Source organism: Theropithecus gelada, chromosome 10 (genome assembly GCF_003255815.1).
Source record: "Theropithecus gelada isolate Dixy chromosome 10, Tgel_1.0, whole genome shotgun sequence".
NCBI lineage: Eukaryota > Metazoa > Chordata > Mammalia > Primates > Cercopithecidae > Theropithecus > Theropithecus gelada.
Genome location: NC_037678.1, coordinates 71,243,948 through 71,262,258, shown reverse-complemented (window position 1 = coordinate 71,262,258; position 18,311 = coordinate 71,243,948). Strand labels below are relative to the sequence as shown.

At 43.7% G+C, this 18,311-nt stretch overlaps 1 protein-coding gene across 2 annotated transcripts; it reads right to left on the bottom strand.

The window, feature by feature from the left end:
- Nucleotides 1-9,612: 9,612 nt before the first annotated feature.
- On the bottom strand, nt 9,613-17,860 carry DEFB121 (defensin beta 121). 2 transcript variants are annotated; one of them, XM_025400382.1, is made up of 2 exons: nt 17,635-17,860; nt 9,613-9,829 (listed from the first exon to the last, which is right to left on the bottom strand). In XM_025400382.1, exons 1-2 carry the CDS (start codon nt 17,654-17,656, stop codon nt 9,657-9,659), a joined length of 195 nt encoding a protein of 64 aa, XP_025256167.1. In that variant the 5' UTR covers nt 17,657-17,860; the 3' UTR covers nt 9,613-9,656. The 2 variants fall into 2 exon arrangements, with proteins under 2 accessions (XP_025256167.1, XP_025256166.1); XM_025400381.1 differs by lacking the exon at nt 17,635-17,860 and adding an exon at nt 10,841-11,013.
- Between the last annotated feature and the right edge of the window lie 451 nt (nt 17,861-18,311).

Genomic DNA, 18,311 nt, shown 5'->3' with positions numbered 1-18,311 from the left:
TGCATTAGTTTGCATGTAGACATGTAGAACATGTGTTTCTGTGTTGTTTAGTATCTGTGTACATGTGCGTCTGTTCTCAGATCTCCAAATGCCATAGCCTGAGCTCCAGTCAGCTCAGTCCCTTTGTTCCTCTCAGGTCTCTACATCCTGTGACTCTGGAACATGACAGTTGTTTGGTGATTCTTCTATTCAGCTGGGAGATCTGGGCCAAGGCTAAGGGAAGTGCAGGGAGCATCATGGCCAAGAAGCAGAGGCCACTAGGGGAAAAGAGGCCAGGAGATAAAAGATGAGGGGAGTCTTAGTCAGAGAGCCAACTTGGCCCATAATTGCTGCCTGATATCTCCTGGGACCCACCAAGACTAGAACAGACTGTAGCCTCAGCCTTTGTAATGCCTCCCACATGGGTACAGCCTGGCCTGGCCAGTTCTGAAGACAGGACACCACCCACTCCCTCGAATCTGTGCAGTTGCCTTTGTAAGTCCTTGAAAAGCCACCCACTCCCTGCAGCCTAAATTCCACAGTAGGGAGAGTGGGGAACTATTCATACTAGTTATCAAGTTCCCAGGAAGGAATTCACACAGGCCAGGTATTTTTACCTTATCTCGTTCACTCCTCCCACTAACCTATTAGGTTAATAATATGACAAAAAGGTGAAAGAAATAAGAGTCATAATGTCACAGCCTTTAATGGACATCTTTCACTTCCATGCATTTACACCATCTCCTTCCTTTCCCAGTGAGGCAGGAAAAGTGTCCAGGCAAGGGTAGGTGGCTCAGAGAAAGATAATATGAGGACCAAGTTTGCATAAAAGTGTGATGCAGCTATTTTAGAATGGCTGACTTCCAGAAAAATCCTCTATGCCAGCATATCCCCAACTGTGTCTTGTTTCAAGCAGTGCTCCATGGAAAAAATAAATGCTAGTGAGCATATTTATCTACAATTTATTAGAATATTAACAGTCACACACTAGCTATGAATGCCCCACACACTCAAGCCTCAGGAAATGCTGTAATTACTTGTTTATTTTAAGTGCAGCTTCAAGACACTACTTGCCAAAGTTAGTGAGATGTCCAGCGTCAGTTATTATTGGGATTTCATGCCGTCCTCCACTTGATCCCACTAGGACCCCATGGTTCTGGGAAATGGGGAAGGATCTGGTCGTTATTCCATGATGATGATCTTTATTTCCTTGCTCTTCATGGTTGGGATATTGCTGATGGACTCCATTGGCTGTTCATTGGATAGCTGTTTGTGTGTGTGTGTGTGTGTGTGTGTGTGTGTGTGTGTGTGTGTGTTTCTTGAGACAGAGTTTCACTCTTGTTGCCCAAGCTGGAGTCCAGTGGCACGATCTCGGCTCACTGCAACTTTCACCTCCTGGGTTCAAGCAATTCTCCTGCCTCAGCCTCCCGAGTAGCTGAGATTACAGGCGCATGTCACCAGGCCCAGCTAATATTTTGTATTTTTAGTAGAAACGGGATTTCACCATGTTAGCCAGGCTGGTCTCGAACTCCTGACCTCAGGTGATCTGCCCTCCTCAGCCTCCCAAAGTGCTGGGATTACAGGCATGAGCCACCGCACCTGGCCCTTCAGATAGTTCTGGGCAGCTGGAAAATTGCTTTTCACCATGGCTATCTCCACCAACCACCAACACAGCCATCGAGACCTTTGCTGCTCCTCTCAGGACTATGGCCACAGTGGCTGTCTCCACAGTGACTGCCTTCCATGCAGGCAACCCCATCCAGCACCTGCTACCTTGGGGTGCTTCATCAAACTCCCTTGGAGCCAAACCCCCATCTCCTCTCCCGGTTCTGAGGAAATTCAACACTCTTAGATGCTATGACACTCCTCTCTCTTGCCCTCGAAGCTAAAATTCTTCATCTCACTTCTCCTGAAACGATACAATTTTTTTTCTTCCAAAAGTTTTACACAAATTTTATTTTACTTTAAGTTCTGGGATACGTGTGCAGAACATGCAGGTTTGTTACATAGGTATACATGTGCCATGGTGGTTTCCTGCATCCATCAACCTGTCATCTAGGTTTTAAGCCCCGCATGCATTAGGTATTTGTCCTAATACTCTCCCTCCCCTTGCCCCCCACTCCCCAACAAGCCCGGCTGTGTGATGTTCCCCTCGCTGTGTCCATGTGTTCCCATTGTTCATCTCCCACTTATGAGTGAGAACATGCAGTGTTTGGAAACCACGCAATTTAATTGCTCTCTTTGTGCCTAGTCCTCCCAAATAAAAAATGGTAAAGGTTATCTTCAGGGCAACCGATGACCTACACACACACACACACACACACACACACACACACACACACACAGAGTTTCAATTCCTCAGTAGAAAAGGAAGGCCAGGATTTAGAACACAAAGTCCTGACTTCCTTTCCAAAAACAGGATAGAAAAATATCTTTTCATTCTTTTTGCTGATGTCTGTTCAAACAAAATGAGGAAAAATTATGAGGTAATTGCTACACTAAATTCTTGATACATCACCCTGCCAAAATGTTTGTTTTAAAAAAACATTAAATATGTGTATATAGTTGATCTGATTAATACACAAGACTGAGCAACTTACCATGTGTCCTTGCTTTTTTTTTTTTTTTTTTTGAGATGCAGTCTCTCTCTGTTGCCCAGGCTGGAGTGCAGTGGTGTGATTTCCGCTCACTGAAACCTCTGCCTCCTGGGTTCAAGTGATTCTCCTGCTTCAGCCTCCTGAGTAGCTGGGATTAGAGGCGCTTGCCACCATGCCTAATTTTTTTGTATTTTTAGTAGAGATGGAGTTTCACCACGTTCACCAGGCTGGTCTCGAACTCTTGACCTCAAGTGATCTGCCCACCTCAGCCTCCCAAAGTACTAGGATTACAGGTGTGAGCCACCACGCCCAACCGTGTCATTGCTTTTAAATAAGGATACCAGACAGGGAAGGAAAATGTTGCCTAATTTATGAAAGCACAACTTTCTCTCTCTCTCTTTTTTTTTTTTTTTTTTTTTTTTTTGAGATGAAGTCTCATTCTCTCGCCCAGGCTAGAGTGCAGTGGCATGATCTCGGCTCACTGCAACCTCCGCCTCCTGGGTTCAAGCAATTCTCCTGCCTCAGCCTCTCAAGCAGCTGGGACTACAAGCACATGTCACCATGCCTGGCTAAATTTCGTTTTTTGTTTTTGTTTTCATTTTAAGAGGAAGTCTCACTCTGTTGCCCAGGCTAGAGTGCAGTGGCGTGATCTTGGCTCACTGCAAACTCCACCTCCCAGGTTCAAGTGATTCTCCTGCCTCAGCCTCCTGAGTAGCTGGGGTTACAGATGCGCACCACCATATTCAGCTAATTTTTGTATTTTTAGTAGAGACAGGGTTTCACCATGTTGGTCAGGCTGGTCCCGAACTCCTGACCTTGTGATCTGCCCGCCTCAGCCTCCCAAAGTGCTGGGATTACAAGTGTTAGCCACTGCGCCTGGCCTAATTTTTGTATTGTTTCAATAGAGACAGTATTTCACCATGTTGGCCAGGCTGGTCTCAGACTCCTGACCTCAAGTGATCTGCCCACCTCGGTCTCCCAAAATGCTGGGATTACGGACACGAGTTACCACGCCTGGCACAACTCTCAATCTACTCATTGATAATGAAATCATTGACTGGTGACCATCACAGTGATGGACGTGACCACCACGTATTTCTGTTGTGTCTCATCTTATATTTTTAATATATATTTTAGTATCATTCTGTGCTCACTTAATATCAAACACTCTTCTAATGTGAATAAACCTGAAAGAAAGAATTTTCTTGTGAGGCCGTTTCTGCTGTCTATTTTAAGCTACTTATATATCTCATTTAGCCCATCAATTGCTCAACTCGTGGTCTGCGTCTTCATGGAGATTACAGTCTATCATGAAGATGAACACTAAGCAAAGATTAAGTACAGGTGTGGTGGCTGCTGCAAAGGTGATGTGCAGGATGCAGTTGGCAGGGCTGGGTCCAGGGTGAAGTGAGAAGTGCAACAGGTACCTAAAGGGTAACATTTAAGGAGGCATTTGCATGACCCTGAGAGTGAGTGCCTCCTTATGTGTCACACCCTAGGAACCTCCCTCTCCTCACCCTAGTCCTGGCCCTGGCTATCAGAAAAGCGAAGGTGGGGTGGGAAATATTCTGATGCAATATTCGGGGTAACATTCTCTGACAGTTGTCATTTACTGCATCTTTGGACACTCAGTATCTGAGTTCCTTTCCATTAGGGAAGCTAGTCTCTATTTTTGTGGTCTTGGTGGAAAGGAAGGCTGACCTTCAACTACAGAATGCCCTAAAGGCAAATATTCTCTTATGCCACCTTGAAAGTTAGCAGACAGGTGCATGACGCAGGCTCAGCCAAGTGGGCGCTCCAACAAAGGACTTGAATCTTAAAGGACTAAATCCAAACCACAGGGAAGGTGGAGGAAATACACAGTGGCAGCAGCAATGACAAGAGTCCAGGTGTGATACTGATGCCCAGTGCTCTGGCAGCAGTGCTCGTGGTAAGATCTTGGCAGGCTATTTCTGCTGCCCACTCTGTCTCGGTCTTTTCAAGTCCGATTGTATAGACTTCTGGTCAGTTCTATGAGCTACATGATATCCTTCCAAGAAATTATCCTTTTTGCTTAAATTCCTCTCTAATGAACTCTTACATTACATCCAATAATAAATGTAAGGTGTTTCATCTTCAAATACGTTGAGGGAATGTTGCTATATTCAGTAAGGAACTCTTGTGAGATTGGGTGCCAGAACGTGGGACAATCTGACCTGGCACAGAGACTAGAGGAACAGCAGCAAAACTCAGGATAGAAGGCCTCAAATATGGGAAAGAGGAGGGAGACTGCTAATGAGGGACTGAGCTGAGATAGCAGTTCCAAAAAGAGTGAAGAGAGTAAGGTTTGCATCAAAACATTACAGGGGAAGAATCAGGGGGCCTCGATGGCTGACTTGATGTGAGAAGTCAAGAAATGAACATACAAAGTCAGTCTCAAGACAGCATAGAGCTGCCATCAGATTCTCTCTCTTTCTGTTTTCTTTTTTCTTTTCTTTTCTTTTCTTTTCTTTTCTTTTCTTTTCTTTCTTTCTTTCTTTTTGAGACGGAGTCTTGCTCTGTTGTCCAGGCTAGAGTCCAGGAGCGACCTCAGCTCACTGCAACCTCCACCTCCTGGGTTCACATGATTCTCCTGCCTCAGCCTCCCAAGTAGCTGGAACTACAAGTGACCACCACCACGCCCCGCTAATTTTTTGTATTTTTACTAGAGATGGGGTTTCACCATGTTGGCCAGGCTGGTGAACTTGAGAACTCCTGACCTCAAGTGATCCACGTGCCTCGGCCTCCTAAAGTGCAGGGATTAGAGGTGTCAGCCACCACACCCAGGCTGCCTTCAGATTCTTGAATGACTGTCCATACACAGACAGGTCTTTGTGTACTCAAAATATAGAACAAAGGCTTCATGTAAATGTAACCAGAATTTAGATAACTCCAGTTTGGGCGCAAACAGTATTTTCCACCCCTCCCTTCCCACCCACTCCCATTGCTAAATATGTTCTATAATGTACTCAAACCCCTGAATGTCCAGATTGAAGAAAGTCCTTTCTTCTTCAATCTAATGTTCATCATAACCTCAAAAAGAAGTGCTTGGATATCTTAAACTGCCCCCTTCCGTAAGGTCCCTTAAATTCACGCTGCACCACTCCTCAGACCATCCACATCAAGGAAAGAGGAGTTTTACTAAATCATGGAGAGTAAAACGTGGGTGGAAAAAGAAGGCTTGAGTTTCAGGTAATGGTAAAACACAAGAACTTGAAAAGGAAAACGTGTTTGAGTGGGAAAGCTTTGGAGTGTAACTATTCATATAGGTAGCAAACACTGATTGTGTTCTGACAGTGTGCCAGGCACCATGGAATGGTGAGCAAAACCAACAAGGTCCCTGCAATCATAAAACCCAAATTCTCCTGGAAGAGAGACAGGAAACAAGTACATGAACAAAATAATTACTGATTTTTGAGAAGTGCTAGGACATATATTTGCATAGTGACATAAAGGACTTCATTAGATACAATAATCTAGAATGCAGTTAAATTAAGGCCTGGAGGATAGGACAAAAACAGCCATATAAACATCAGAGTCTTCTTGGGAAGAGGGAACAGCATGTAGCAAGGCCCTGAGACAAGAAAAGAGCTTGTTGACATCAAGGAACAGAAAGGAAACCTGGGTGACCTAAGTATAAGGAGGAGGCCAGAGAAGTGAACAAGGCCTGGTAGGGCAGGGCCTCCCAGTCCATGGCAAGGAGTCTGGATTTTATTCTTAATGAAATGGAAAGCCATGGTTTAGTGCAAAACAGAGTAGTGACAGGATATCATTTACCTTTCTGGATTTAGGACTAGATCTGAAAAAAAATGAAAATAATATACCATTTGGCTGCTATGTGGAAAATTAATTAGAGAAAACAGGAGACTATTGTAAAAGATCAGGTGAAAATGGCAGTGGCCTGAACTAGATGGAAAGAAATGGATAGTTTTGATATGCATTTTGAAGGCAGAGCCACAGGATTTGCTGAGAAATTGAATGTAGGGAGGTGAAGTGAGGAATCACACATGACTTGTAGGTTTGGTACATCTGGGCACACGTTGTTACCATTTACTAAGAAGGGAAATAGCGGGGTACTAACAAGGCCTGGTGAGGTGAGGTCCCCACTGGGAGTTCCATTCTGATATATTAGGTAACCAGATGGAGATGTCATTTAAGGGGGAAGATACACCAGTTTAGACGTTAGAGAAAGTTTAGGGTAGGAGCTATGAATTTGAAAGTGATCAGCATATAGAGGGTATTCAAAGTACCTAGTGAAAAAGAACAGAGAGAAAAGACAAAAGGAGCCTAGAAACAAGTCCTAACCTTGGGAAAGGGAAGGAGGAGCCAGGACAGAAGACTGAAAATGAATGGCCCAGGTGATCAGAGGAAAACCAGGAGAGTCTGCCGTCTTAGAAGGCAAGAGAAGAAAGCATTTCAATGAGGATGTCATGGCCTCTATGTCAAACACCTCTTCAGGGGTCGACAAGAGGAAAACAGGGGTGCCTCTGTTGGATTTGGCAACACTGGAGATAGTTGGTAATCTTTACTAGAAAAGGTTCAGTGACACAGTCAAAACCAAATTGAACTGAGTTGAAAGGTGAATGAGAAAAAATTGATAAAGTGAAGGCAGGCGACATTCTGAGAAGTATTTTTTTTAAGCACTGCAAATAAATGAGGCATTGTCCAGAGAGGAATGTGGGACTCAGGGATTTTTTTTTTTAATCTAGGAGATACTTGAGCATTTTTGTATGATAGAAATGATCTGGAAGAGAAGGGTAGAATAAGGAGAATAAATGAATGTGAAATTCTTGAGTAGGGGAGAGGAGACAAATGTGGACAAGTAAAGGGGCCGGTTCCTCAGGAGTAGATATTCTTCCACTGTAAACAAAAGGAAGACAGGAGCTGTAGGACCCAATACCAGAGTGTGTAGACTTAGTAGAGAGAAGATGAAGGAGTTGCTTCTGATGGTTTCTATTTTCTTGAAATATGAGGCAAGGAGTGATATTTTAGTGGGGACAGGGAATGGTAGAAGATTGAGGAGAGAGGAAAAATCATGGGCTAGTTATTTCAAAGAATGAGAAATCAAGCTTCTTAGGGAAAAACAGGAGATTAGCTGGGCCGTGTTGAGTGACCTTTGAGGTTGAAGGCCCTGAATTTCCAGTGAAATCAGTGAGACTAGTTGGATTACTTTTTCTAAGAATGATCAGCTGCTGACCTATAGGTCAGGCACAATGACTCACACCTGTAATCCCAACCTTTAAGGAGACCAAGGCAGGAGGATGATCACTTAAGGCCAGGAGTTCGAGACCAGCCTGGGCGACATAGCAAGACCCCCATCTCTACAAAAAAAAAAAAAAAAAAGAATTAACAACCAAGAGTGGTAGCACACACCTGTAGTCCCAGCTACTTGGGAAGCTGAGGCAGGAGAATCCCTTGAGTCCAGGAGGTTAAGGCTGTAATGAGCTATGATCATACCACTACACTCCAGTCTGGGTAACAGAGTAAGATCTTGTCTCGAAAAATAAAGTTTACCTATAGAGAAGGCAAGTAGATGGTTATATTCTACCATGGTTGGGAGTTTGGCATTGATACCATGCAGAGTAGAGCAAGGGAGCTGAGTCTGCAAGAGAAACATTACAGGGCTAGGCTGGACAGAAATTGAGTCAGGAGGGTAAGACGATTAGTGAAAAAATGGCTGGGTACAGGGTTTTACTTCAACTTTAAGAGTTATTAACTCTGAGAAGTAGGAGTTGGTGGCAACATAGTGAAGGAGGATTTAACTTTTTCCAGGCAAAGAATTGCTATGCAGAGCCAGAAGTAGAAAATTACAAAATGAGATCAACCTAGATTCTACTTACACTTATCAAGAACTGAATGTGCGCTAGATTCTGTGCTGGGCACTTTCCTGTCTGTTATCTCATTTAATTCTCATGACATCCCTATGCCTTGAGTAGGAAAGTTCCCCATTTTAGAGACGAGAAAATAGAGCACAGAGGGTTAAATGGCTTGCCTAGGGTCATGTAGCTGACCTGTGATTAAACAAGGATTTGACCCCAGATCTTCTGATCCTACATCAAACGCTCTTCCCTAGACAGCTTTGGTGACACTTAGACACTGACACTGAGGCTGAAGTTTGTCATCAGGAAGATGAACTGGGGACATGAGGCTGAAGCCAGGTCAGGGCTCCAATATGAAAGGGCTAAAGAGGAGGCGGGTGACTCCAAGTAGAACTTTTCAACTCAGGATAAAGAATCAAGTTCTTTTAGATTAGTCAGATAAGTAGCAAGAGTTGGGGATATTTGGGATCATGGGGCTGCATGTTGTAAAATTCCTGTTGTCTCCGTTCAGGATCAGTCCTGGAAAATGATTAGCCAGTTTAATGTCCCATGGCCACAACTAGAGGGAATGCAAAGAGATGGAGCAAGGATCCACAGATGGCCTGATACCAGCACTCTCCACCATGAGGAAGACTCACAAGAGGCATTGCCCTAGAGCCCCTGAGCGGCAGAACTGCAGGCGTGATCAAGGGAAAGTTACAGCCTTTGGTGTGGGAGTAGAGAGAATCCATGGGCCAAGAATGGGTTCTTGTGTTCATCATAGACTCTTGCTTGCCTCCTGGACTCTCCTGAAACACGCATAGATTGGGACCCACAGCCTGCCTCAGCCTAGACTCTAAAGCCATTGCTGTACAATACAATCACTACTAGCGACATTTAGCTATATAAATTTAAAGCTAGATTGAATCAAATTAAAACTTCAGGTCCACATTCACACTGGGCACATTTCAAGTGCTCAGTAGACACATGTGGCTAGTAGCTACCATATTGAACAATACAGATAGGAAATATTTCCATCATGGCAGAATGTTCTATTGGCAGTGCTGGTCTAGAAGAAAACAGGAATCAAGTAGATATAATGAATATTCTTTAATTCATATCCTCTGGGACCAGCTATGGGTCAGCAGACTAGGAGCTATTTGCAAGGTTTAGATTATTACCACCTACTGGTCCAGTCTGTTCTTCCTAGGATCCCATGATGCAGGATCCCATGATGTTGAGGCTCAAGGTTGGAAGAGAGGTGTCAGACTGCAGAAGTTGATTCCAGGCTTGTATTTGTGTCTGTTAATTTTGATCTTACAGGTACATACTTGGGATCCACACAGCACTTAGCCTCAGTTTTGCATAATATATAGTATACTTCACTTTTTTTACATGTTGTTCTGCACCTGCCTGACTTACCCCAACATTTCGTGACTGAAAACAAAAGGGAAGAAGAGAACAGGGTCAGTTTTGAAAGAAAGCAGAAGGGTGGGAAAGGGAGGGGCTAAAGCCCAGTAGAGGAGTAGGAGGGAAATGAGGAGGTCTGTGAGGGAAGAAGCTCTTACACAGGATCCCCTAAGTTTAAGGAAGATTATAGACCACTACACTTTCTTCCTTCACTCATGCCCCCTGTTAGAACCCCCAGAGTCCCCCCAACTCAGTGGCATGGGACCTACTGGGTAGCTTCCCCCCCTTGGCCAGCTCCTTGGGAGGGGGAAGAGGACCCCTCTCCCAAAGGTTTTATCTCCCCCATATTATAATGTACCCAGGTGCCCAGTAGCAATTAGCCACCTTTTCTCGTTGTTCTTCAGTATCCCCTCTGACCATATCAATGAAAGGTGACAGGAATATTAAATAAACTCATTTGAACATCTGTAAGGCTTCTAGGGCACCTGTAAAACTCCCAAGAACATCATACTGCCTTCTTCACAACATCCTGGGACTTTTCTCTGGCCCCAACCAGTTAAGGGAATTAGAAATAGCTACTCTGGGGAACCTACAACCTAGGGCAACCCAAATAATTTGAGGTTGCATAAAAAAGTGGAATCAGAATCCTCAAACAATCAGAAATTTGAGAACCATTTTCCTAGAGGCAACAAGAGATCAAAATTCAAATCCTTTCAAGAAAGATTTTTGAAAAAGTCCCCATTTTCTCTATACTCCATACCCAAGTCTCTCTCTTTACACTCTATCCCCTCCTCAGGTCATCATGTTCAGATTTTCCAGAGCTAACCAGAGATAAGGTTGGAGTGGTCAAGTACTGGGCACTGGGAAGATCATTTAGTACCAGAGAACTCAAACTTCCCCATGACTAGAGGGATTACCTAAAGGCCTCAGTGAGCTCTACCAGGCCTTTCTCCCAGCCCAACCTGTCAGAACCCCCAGAGTTCTCTGAACATGCATCGGGTTCCCTGACTCCCATCCCCTTCTGGAGATCCTGTTTACCTGGGGTGACCTGGGCCAGGAGCAGGGTAACAGTCAAAAGCAGAAGAAGGAGCTTCATGAATGACGAGTGATCAGGGAAGGATAGGAGGCTTCTCAACTGGTAAAACAGACAGAGGACTCCATTCTGGGCAGTCCAGACTGGTATTTATTGCCCTGAGGAGCATGGGCAGAGCCAAGATCAGCGAAGCAGAACGGGAACAGTCATTGAGATCAGACAGGTAGGCAAGGAAAATATCAACCACACTGACTGAGGAGGCTGGGAGAGCGGAAGGGAGGTTAACAAAGAGAAGATACAGCCTTGCCTTTGAAGAATTTTATAGTACAGCTGGAGAACCAAGAAGGGGGAAAATAGTTTCATCACTAATTTGTTTTTCATTAATGAGAAAAAAAGAGAGAAAAAAAGAGGTAAGACAAAAAAGAAGTGATACTTCTGTGCGCCTTGGCTTCTTCCCAGCAACAAGGGCATCTTAGGATGTCCCATATGATGATGATTCCTTATAATACCAAATGAAGGGCAGAGCAGGGGAAAATACCTTAATAGCTGCATGGCCATTACCACTGGAAACCAGAATGTCAGAATTCATGGAGTGGAATGAGCAGGAAAGCCATAGCCCTTACTTTTAACAGTACATGTTTAATAGGAACAAGTAACACCCTCATAGGTAGCAAAAGAAAAGCCATTTATTATTGTTGTGGTCTTTTTTATTATTATTTTTATTTTTTTTGAGACAGAGTGTTGTTCTGTCACCCAGGCTGGAGTGCAGTGGCACAATCATAGCTCACTGGAACCTCGAACTCCTTGTCTCAAGCAATTCTCCTGCCCCGGCCTCACAAAGTGCTAGGATTAAAGGCATGAACCATCATGCCCAACTTGGTCTTTCTTTAAAAAAATGGTAGATTGCCCCAGCATTTTGGGAGGCCGAGGTGGACGGATCACAAGGTCAGAAGATCGAGACCATCCTGGCTCTCTACAAAAAAATACAAAAAATTAGCCAGGCGTGGTGGCAGGCCACTGTAGTCCCAGCTACTCGGGAGGCTGAGGCAGGAGAATAGCTTGAATCCGGGGGCGGAGGTCGCAGTGAACCGAGATTGTGCCACTGCACTCCAGCCTGGGCGACAGAGCGAGACTCTGTCTCAAAAAAGAAAGAAAGAAATGGTGGATTGCAATCTTGGCCCTTCTTCACCCCTACTTGAATTCACACATTTGTCAAGGTCTCATCCTAGAAGAACTCTATTTCGTTGTCTCTTCACTTTGGCCTTGGCATGTGCTTTTCTTTGGCTAGTGATATGTGAGCAGAAGTGACAGTGTGCCAGTTGTGAGCCTAGGTTTTAAGAGATGATGAATGTTTTCATTTTCCCTTCTGTGCCTCTGCCATCACTATGAGAAGAACATGGCCCAGTGGTCCAAGGAGGATGAGAGATATGTGGGGCGGAGCTACTCCAGGTGACTCACAGATCTACAGTGAGAAATATAGCTGCCCCAGTCACTCCAGCCTCAGCAAGGCAATCTAGCCAAATATAAAGAAGTGCTGTTTTAAGCCACTGAGGTTGGGAGTGGAATGTTACATAGTAATGGCTAACTTATACATAAGGCCAGCAGATAGATCAGGAAAGAGTCAAGTGCTTTTTAGGACAATAATGGTAAGGTCTATCTTTCTTCTTTTTTTTTAAGACAAAGTCTCGCTGTGTTGCCCAGGCTGGAGTGCTGTGGCACCATCTCAGCTCATTGCAACCTCTGCCCCCCGGGTTCAAGCAATTCTCCTGCCTCAGCCCCCCGAGTAGCTAGGACTACAGACACGCACCACCACACCCAGCTCATTTTTGTATTTTTAGTAGAGACGAGGTTTCACCATGTTGGCCATGGCTGGTGTCGAACTCCTGACCTCAGGTGATCCACCCACCTCGGCCTCCCAAAGTGCTGGGATTACAGGCGTGAGCCACCGCACCTGGCCTAAGTCTATCATTTCAAAATGGACAGAAGCAAAGACAAACCAACAAGAGGAATATCTTCTTTCTAACATGGAAGAAAACAACAAGCCAGGAGCAGAGGCTCCTGCCTGTAATCTCCACAATTCGGGAGGCTAAGGTAGGAGGATTGCTTGAAGCCAAGAGTCTGAAACCAGCCTCAGCAACATAATGAGATTCCATCTCTACAAAAAAAAAAAAAAAAAAAGTTTTGAATAGCCGGGCACGGTGGGGCAAAGCTGTAGTCCTACCTACTAGGGAGGCTGAGGCAAGAAAATCACTTGAGCCCAAGAGGTCGAAGCTACAATGAGCTAAAATTGCACCACCACATTCCAGCCAGGGCAACAGAGACTCTGTCTCCAAAAACAAAAAAAAAAGACAAGATAAATTTTCTTGTTGTCTGAAGAAAAATTAATGCTCTGGACCAGAGGTCACCAGACTTTTTCTGTAAAGCCCAGATGGTAAATACTTTAGGATTTGCAGGCCACAGCTATCACAACTACTCAACCCTACAGTTATAGAACAAAAGTACTCACAGACAATATATAAGCAAATGAGTGTGGCTGTATTCCAATAAAACTTATTTATAGACACTCAAGTTTAAATTCTGTATGATTTTCACATCTCTAAATGAAATTTGATTGTTTTCAACTATATAAAAATGTACTGGCTGGGCATGGTGGCTCATGCCTGTAATTCCAGCACTTTGGGAGGCTGAGACAGGTGAATTACCTGAGGTCAGGAATTCGAGACCAGCCTGGCCAACATGGTGAAACCTCATCTCTACTAATTAGCCAGATGTGGTGGTGAGCGACTGTAATCCCAGCAACTCGGGAGACTGAGGCGGGAGAATCGCTTGAACCTGAGAGGCGGAGGTTGCAGTGAGCTGAGATCGTGCCACTGCACTCCAGCCTGGACAACAAGAGTGAAACTCTGTCTCAAAAAAAAAAAAAAAAAAAACATGTGCCAAGGCAAACAGATCACTTGAGGCCAGGAGTTTGAGACCAGCCTGGATGACATAGCAAGGCCCCTCCTTTATTTTAAAAAAAATTTGTTAAAAAAAAAATTAAACAAAATTATTGCTGATTTTGTTGGTATCTCCCCTTTGGAAAAATAGTTTAACAGTTTCTTTTAAAGTTAAACATACACTTATCATACAACCAAACAACTCCACTCCTACGTATTTATCAAAGATAAACGTCCATGCCAAAACTTGAATTGTCATAGCAACTTTATTCACCATCAGTGAAAACAACCCAAAAGTCCATTAATTAGTAAACAGACAAATTCTGGTATCTTCATGTAATAGAATACTATTCAGCAACAAAGAATTAACCACTGCTATGCAACATATGCATGAACCTAAAGAGCAGGCTGGGTGCGGTGGCACATGCCTGTAATCCCAGCACTTTGAGAGGCCGAGGTGGGTGGATCACCTGAGGTCAGGAGTTCGAGACCAGCCTGGTCAACATGGTGAAACCCTGTCTCTACTAAAAATACAAAAATTGGCCGGGGGTGGTGGTGGGCACCTGTAATCCCAGCTACTCGGTATGCTGAGGCAGGAGAATTGCTTGAACCCAAGAGGCGGAGGTTGCAGTGAGCCTGAGCCAAGATCGTGCCACTGCCCTCCAGCTTGGACAACAAGAGTGAAACTCTATCTCAAAAAAAAAATAATAAAAATAATAATAAATATTTTTTAAGAAGCATTAGCCTGAGTGAAAAAAAGCCAGACCAAAAAAGAACATACTGAACAAGCTTATTCACATGAAACTCTAGAAAACACAAATGTAATCTACAGTGACAAAAAAACAGATCAGTAGTTGCCTGGGGCTGGTGAGAGGAAGTGGGCATTGACTGAGATGGGGCATGAGGGAACTTTCAGGGTGATGAAAATGTTCTTGGCCGGGCGCGGTGGCTCAAGCCTGTAATCCCAGCACTTTGGGAGGCCGAGACGGGCGGATCACGAGGTCAGGAGATCGAGACCATCCTGGCTAACATGGTGAAACCCCGTCTCTATTAAGAAATACAAAAAAACTAGCCGGGCGAGGTGGCGGGCGTCTGTAGTCCCAGCTACTCGGGAGGCTGAGGCCGGAGAATGGCGTGAACCCGGGAGGCGGAGCTTGCAGTGAGCTGAGATCCGGCCACTGCACTCCAGCCCGGGCGACAGAGCGAGACTCCGTCTCAAAAAAAAAAAAAAAAAAAAAAAAAAAAAAAAAGAAAATGTTCTATACGCAGATGTCAAAACATCAAAATTGACACATTATATTTTATATAAATTATACCTCAAAAAAGTTGACTTTAAGAAAAAAACCTGTGCCAGTTTTTAAAATAAGCAACAGAATCAGATAAATAACATAAAACCACTTAAAATATATACACATTTAATGTGGTACACACATACCATGGAATACTATGCAGCCATCAAAAAGAATGAAATCACGTCCTTTGCAGCAACATGGATGCAGCTGGAGGTCATCATCCTAAGACAACTGATGGAGAAACAGAAAACCAAATACCACATGTTCTCACTTACAAGTGGGAGACAAACCTTGGGTACATGTGAACATAAAGATGGGAACAATAGACACTGGGGACTGCTAGAGTCAGGAGAGAGGGAGGGAGGCAAGGGTTGAAAAACTACCTATTATATGCTATGCTCACTACCTGGGTGACATGATACATCATAGGAGTTAAATTAAACATTGTAGGAGTTGCCTATGTGAGAGATGGATAGGAGTTGATTATGGGGATAAAAGTTAATAAATCAGTAAAATAAAATAAGACAAGGGCTTTGTATAAGGCCGACTATGATTAATCTGCCATAAAGACATAGCCCTCTATAACAGAGGACTAAAATAAAGTGCTATATTGACAAAGGGCTTGCTTATAAATATCATTAGTAAGGAATCAGCCCCCTGGACTGGAACCCATTTCCTCTCCTTCCAGAAGGGGCTGCAGAGAGGAAACCTGAGATGCCATTCAAGCAAACGGCACAACTTCCTCCACTCTTGAGAAAGGGGATTGTTTCTGGTTTGAAGGGTAGGATACTGGGCTGAGAGCCTTGAAAAACGAGAGAGAGAGAAGAGAGCAACTCATGGGAGCACCATCTTTACAGAAGGCACTTTCTTTCTATATCTAAGGAACCCCCAGTGGCACAGAGTTTCACCTACACTGAATGGTTTTGAGATCTACTTCCCTTTCTTTAAAGAACTCCATCAGAGCCCTCAAGTTTGTTCTTGCAAACACTGATAAGCAGAATAAGGCTGCCTAATAAAAGGATGACCTGAATCCATTATGTGCATGATTTATCAGAATTAATAGTAGTTTTCAGCAGTAGAGAAGACTCTCATAAAAGACCCTTTTCCTATCTGTCATAAAAGACTGAGACAAAATGCCTTGATTGCTTTGCGAGCTAAAGAGGACTCCCCCACAGTTAAACTATACACATCTACAGTTCTGGAGTGTCCACCATTCTTAGATTCTGCTTAAGATTCCACATCTTCACTTCTACTGATATCCAACCATGTTGTCAAGACTACCATTCCAAGCTCTCCAAGGAAATAATCTGATTGGCTAAACATCATCTTATTCATTATCTAATAGAGATAAACCATTTTAAAAGGATAGAAAACTGTGGAACAACCTCCCTTACTGATATCTGCAAATTTCAGCTTTTCTTTGTTGCCACACATGAAGTCATAGCACATGCTCTCAATAGATGGGGTGAATGCCTTTCAGTAAAAAAAGAAAAGGAAAAAAAATGTATGAAAGCAGAGCAAAAAAATAAGAAAGCGATAAAGATCTGAGGAGAGAATACGTGTTTTCCAAAGATTACAGAACTACAAATGAATCTGCAAATGGTCCATTAGGAAAATTATCTGAGGATGAAGAAAGGTAGAAGGCACTCAGCAGAGAAAGGTTGATACTGATGAGTGGATTCTGCTGTGAAGTGTCCGGGAGCCTGCAGTCCACATACTAAAGGTGTATGCAGTAACCTGGACCTGAGTCCAATTCAGTGTACTCAACCCCTTTAATTAGGTTTCTGCAGTGCTGTGGTCCTTAATTCAACATCATTCCCCTCTTCTTGAGCCTCAAGTGGGTACCACTGCCATCTCTGGCTTAGTAGAAGATAGGGTGGTATCTGAAATTCAGAAAACTCTGAACCTGTTCCCTGCCTAGCCATTGACTCTTGCTTTGACCCATAAGTCATAAGTGACCCTAACTGAAGAGTTTGCCCAGCATCCTTCTACTCCCTTATCAGATTTCTTCCATCCACTTCTGGTTAGTTCCTTGCTCCCAGCACTACAGCAGGGAAAGGAAATATATCTACATATCACTTCTTTGTAATCTTTAGGGGTAGGAAGCATTGGAGGGTAGTGGGCAAAGAAGATGAAACTTCAGGCCCAAATAAGGCTTGGAGATTTTCTGGGGTTCTATTATATTCCAACTCTCTGGCTCCTGGTGCTATGTGTAACTAGCAATGGTAATGGATATGTTGGGCTTTTTTCTTTGACTTATTCGAAATGATGTTTGACAATCTCTCACTAGGAGTAATGTGGGGAAGTGGAAAGAACACAAGCTTTGGAGCCAGACAAATCTGGGTTCAAATCCTCACTTTGCCACATATTAGCCACGTGACTTTGAACAAGTTAGTTAATGTCTCTGAACTTCAGTTTAATTATCTCTAGTATAGAGATGATACTACTGACAGCAGAGGTTTGCTGTGAAGATTAAATTAGGTGATACTTGTAAAGCTCACAGAATAGTGCCTGGCATAGACAAAAGCCTCTGATAACTGGTGGTTATTGTTATTTACTATGAATTCTCACCTTCCTTGACTTCTTGAAACATTTGGCTATTGACCTCTTTCCTCCTTGAAGCTCTACTGGCTTTTCATTGTCAACATAGTCAACGTTCAATACAAGGGACATTAGGATTGGCAGAGCACCAGAGATCTCTCTGCTCACCGTGATTTTCAAGTTTGAAAATTTCAAAACTTTGCATCTCAAGTCTAAGACCCAGAGGGCTCACCCAGAGTCGAGGCTCAAGAACAGCCCTCCTTTGTGTCCAGAGTGTATACGATGTAACTCTGTTCAGGCACTGGTGAAAGATAACAGAGGAAACGCCTGGCTTTTTATCGGAACATGTTTCCAAGCTTATCCCTTTTCCCAGCTCTCCATGTCCCTCCAAGGATCTCTTCACTGGCCTCTTATCTTTACTGTTGCCAAACCTTTCCAGAAGCTGCTGTTTCCCTCAATCGTTCATTTGTCTTCTTGTCCAGTAACCAACCACTGCTGTCTTCATGTCAGATCAGCTTCTCATCTCTCCTCAGGGGCCTTCAACTACTCCACATCCAAAGCTACCCAGGCCATTTTAAGTTTCCTGTGGACTAAGGACTAAGGTGCTGGGAGGTGAGGCCAGAAATGTTCAAGAGGGTTTCTGTCCCTAACATGCTTACCACTTATTGAGGAAAATGGAAAACAAGTATTTTTAAATGAGCTTCATA

Bases quoted from the DNA above. Each gene is read 5' to 3' on its own strand.
- DEFB121 (XM_025400381.1), bottom strand. From the start codon at position 10,898: ATGAAGCTCCTTCTTCTGCTTTTGACTGTTACCCTGCTCCTGGCCCAG. The intron at 9,830-10,840 runs GTAAACAGGATC...TTTTGTTTTCAG, and splicing joins CCTGGCCCAGGTCACCCCAG to TCACGAAATGTTGGGGTAAG.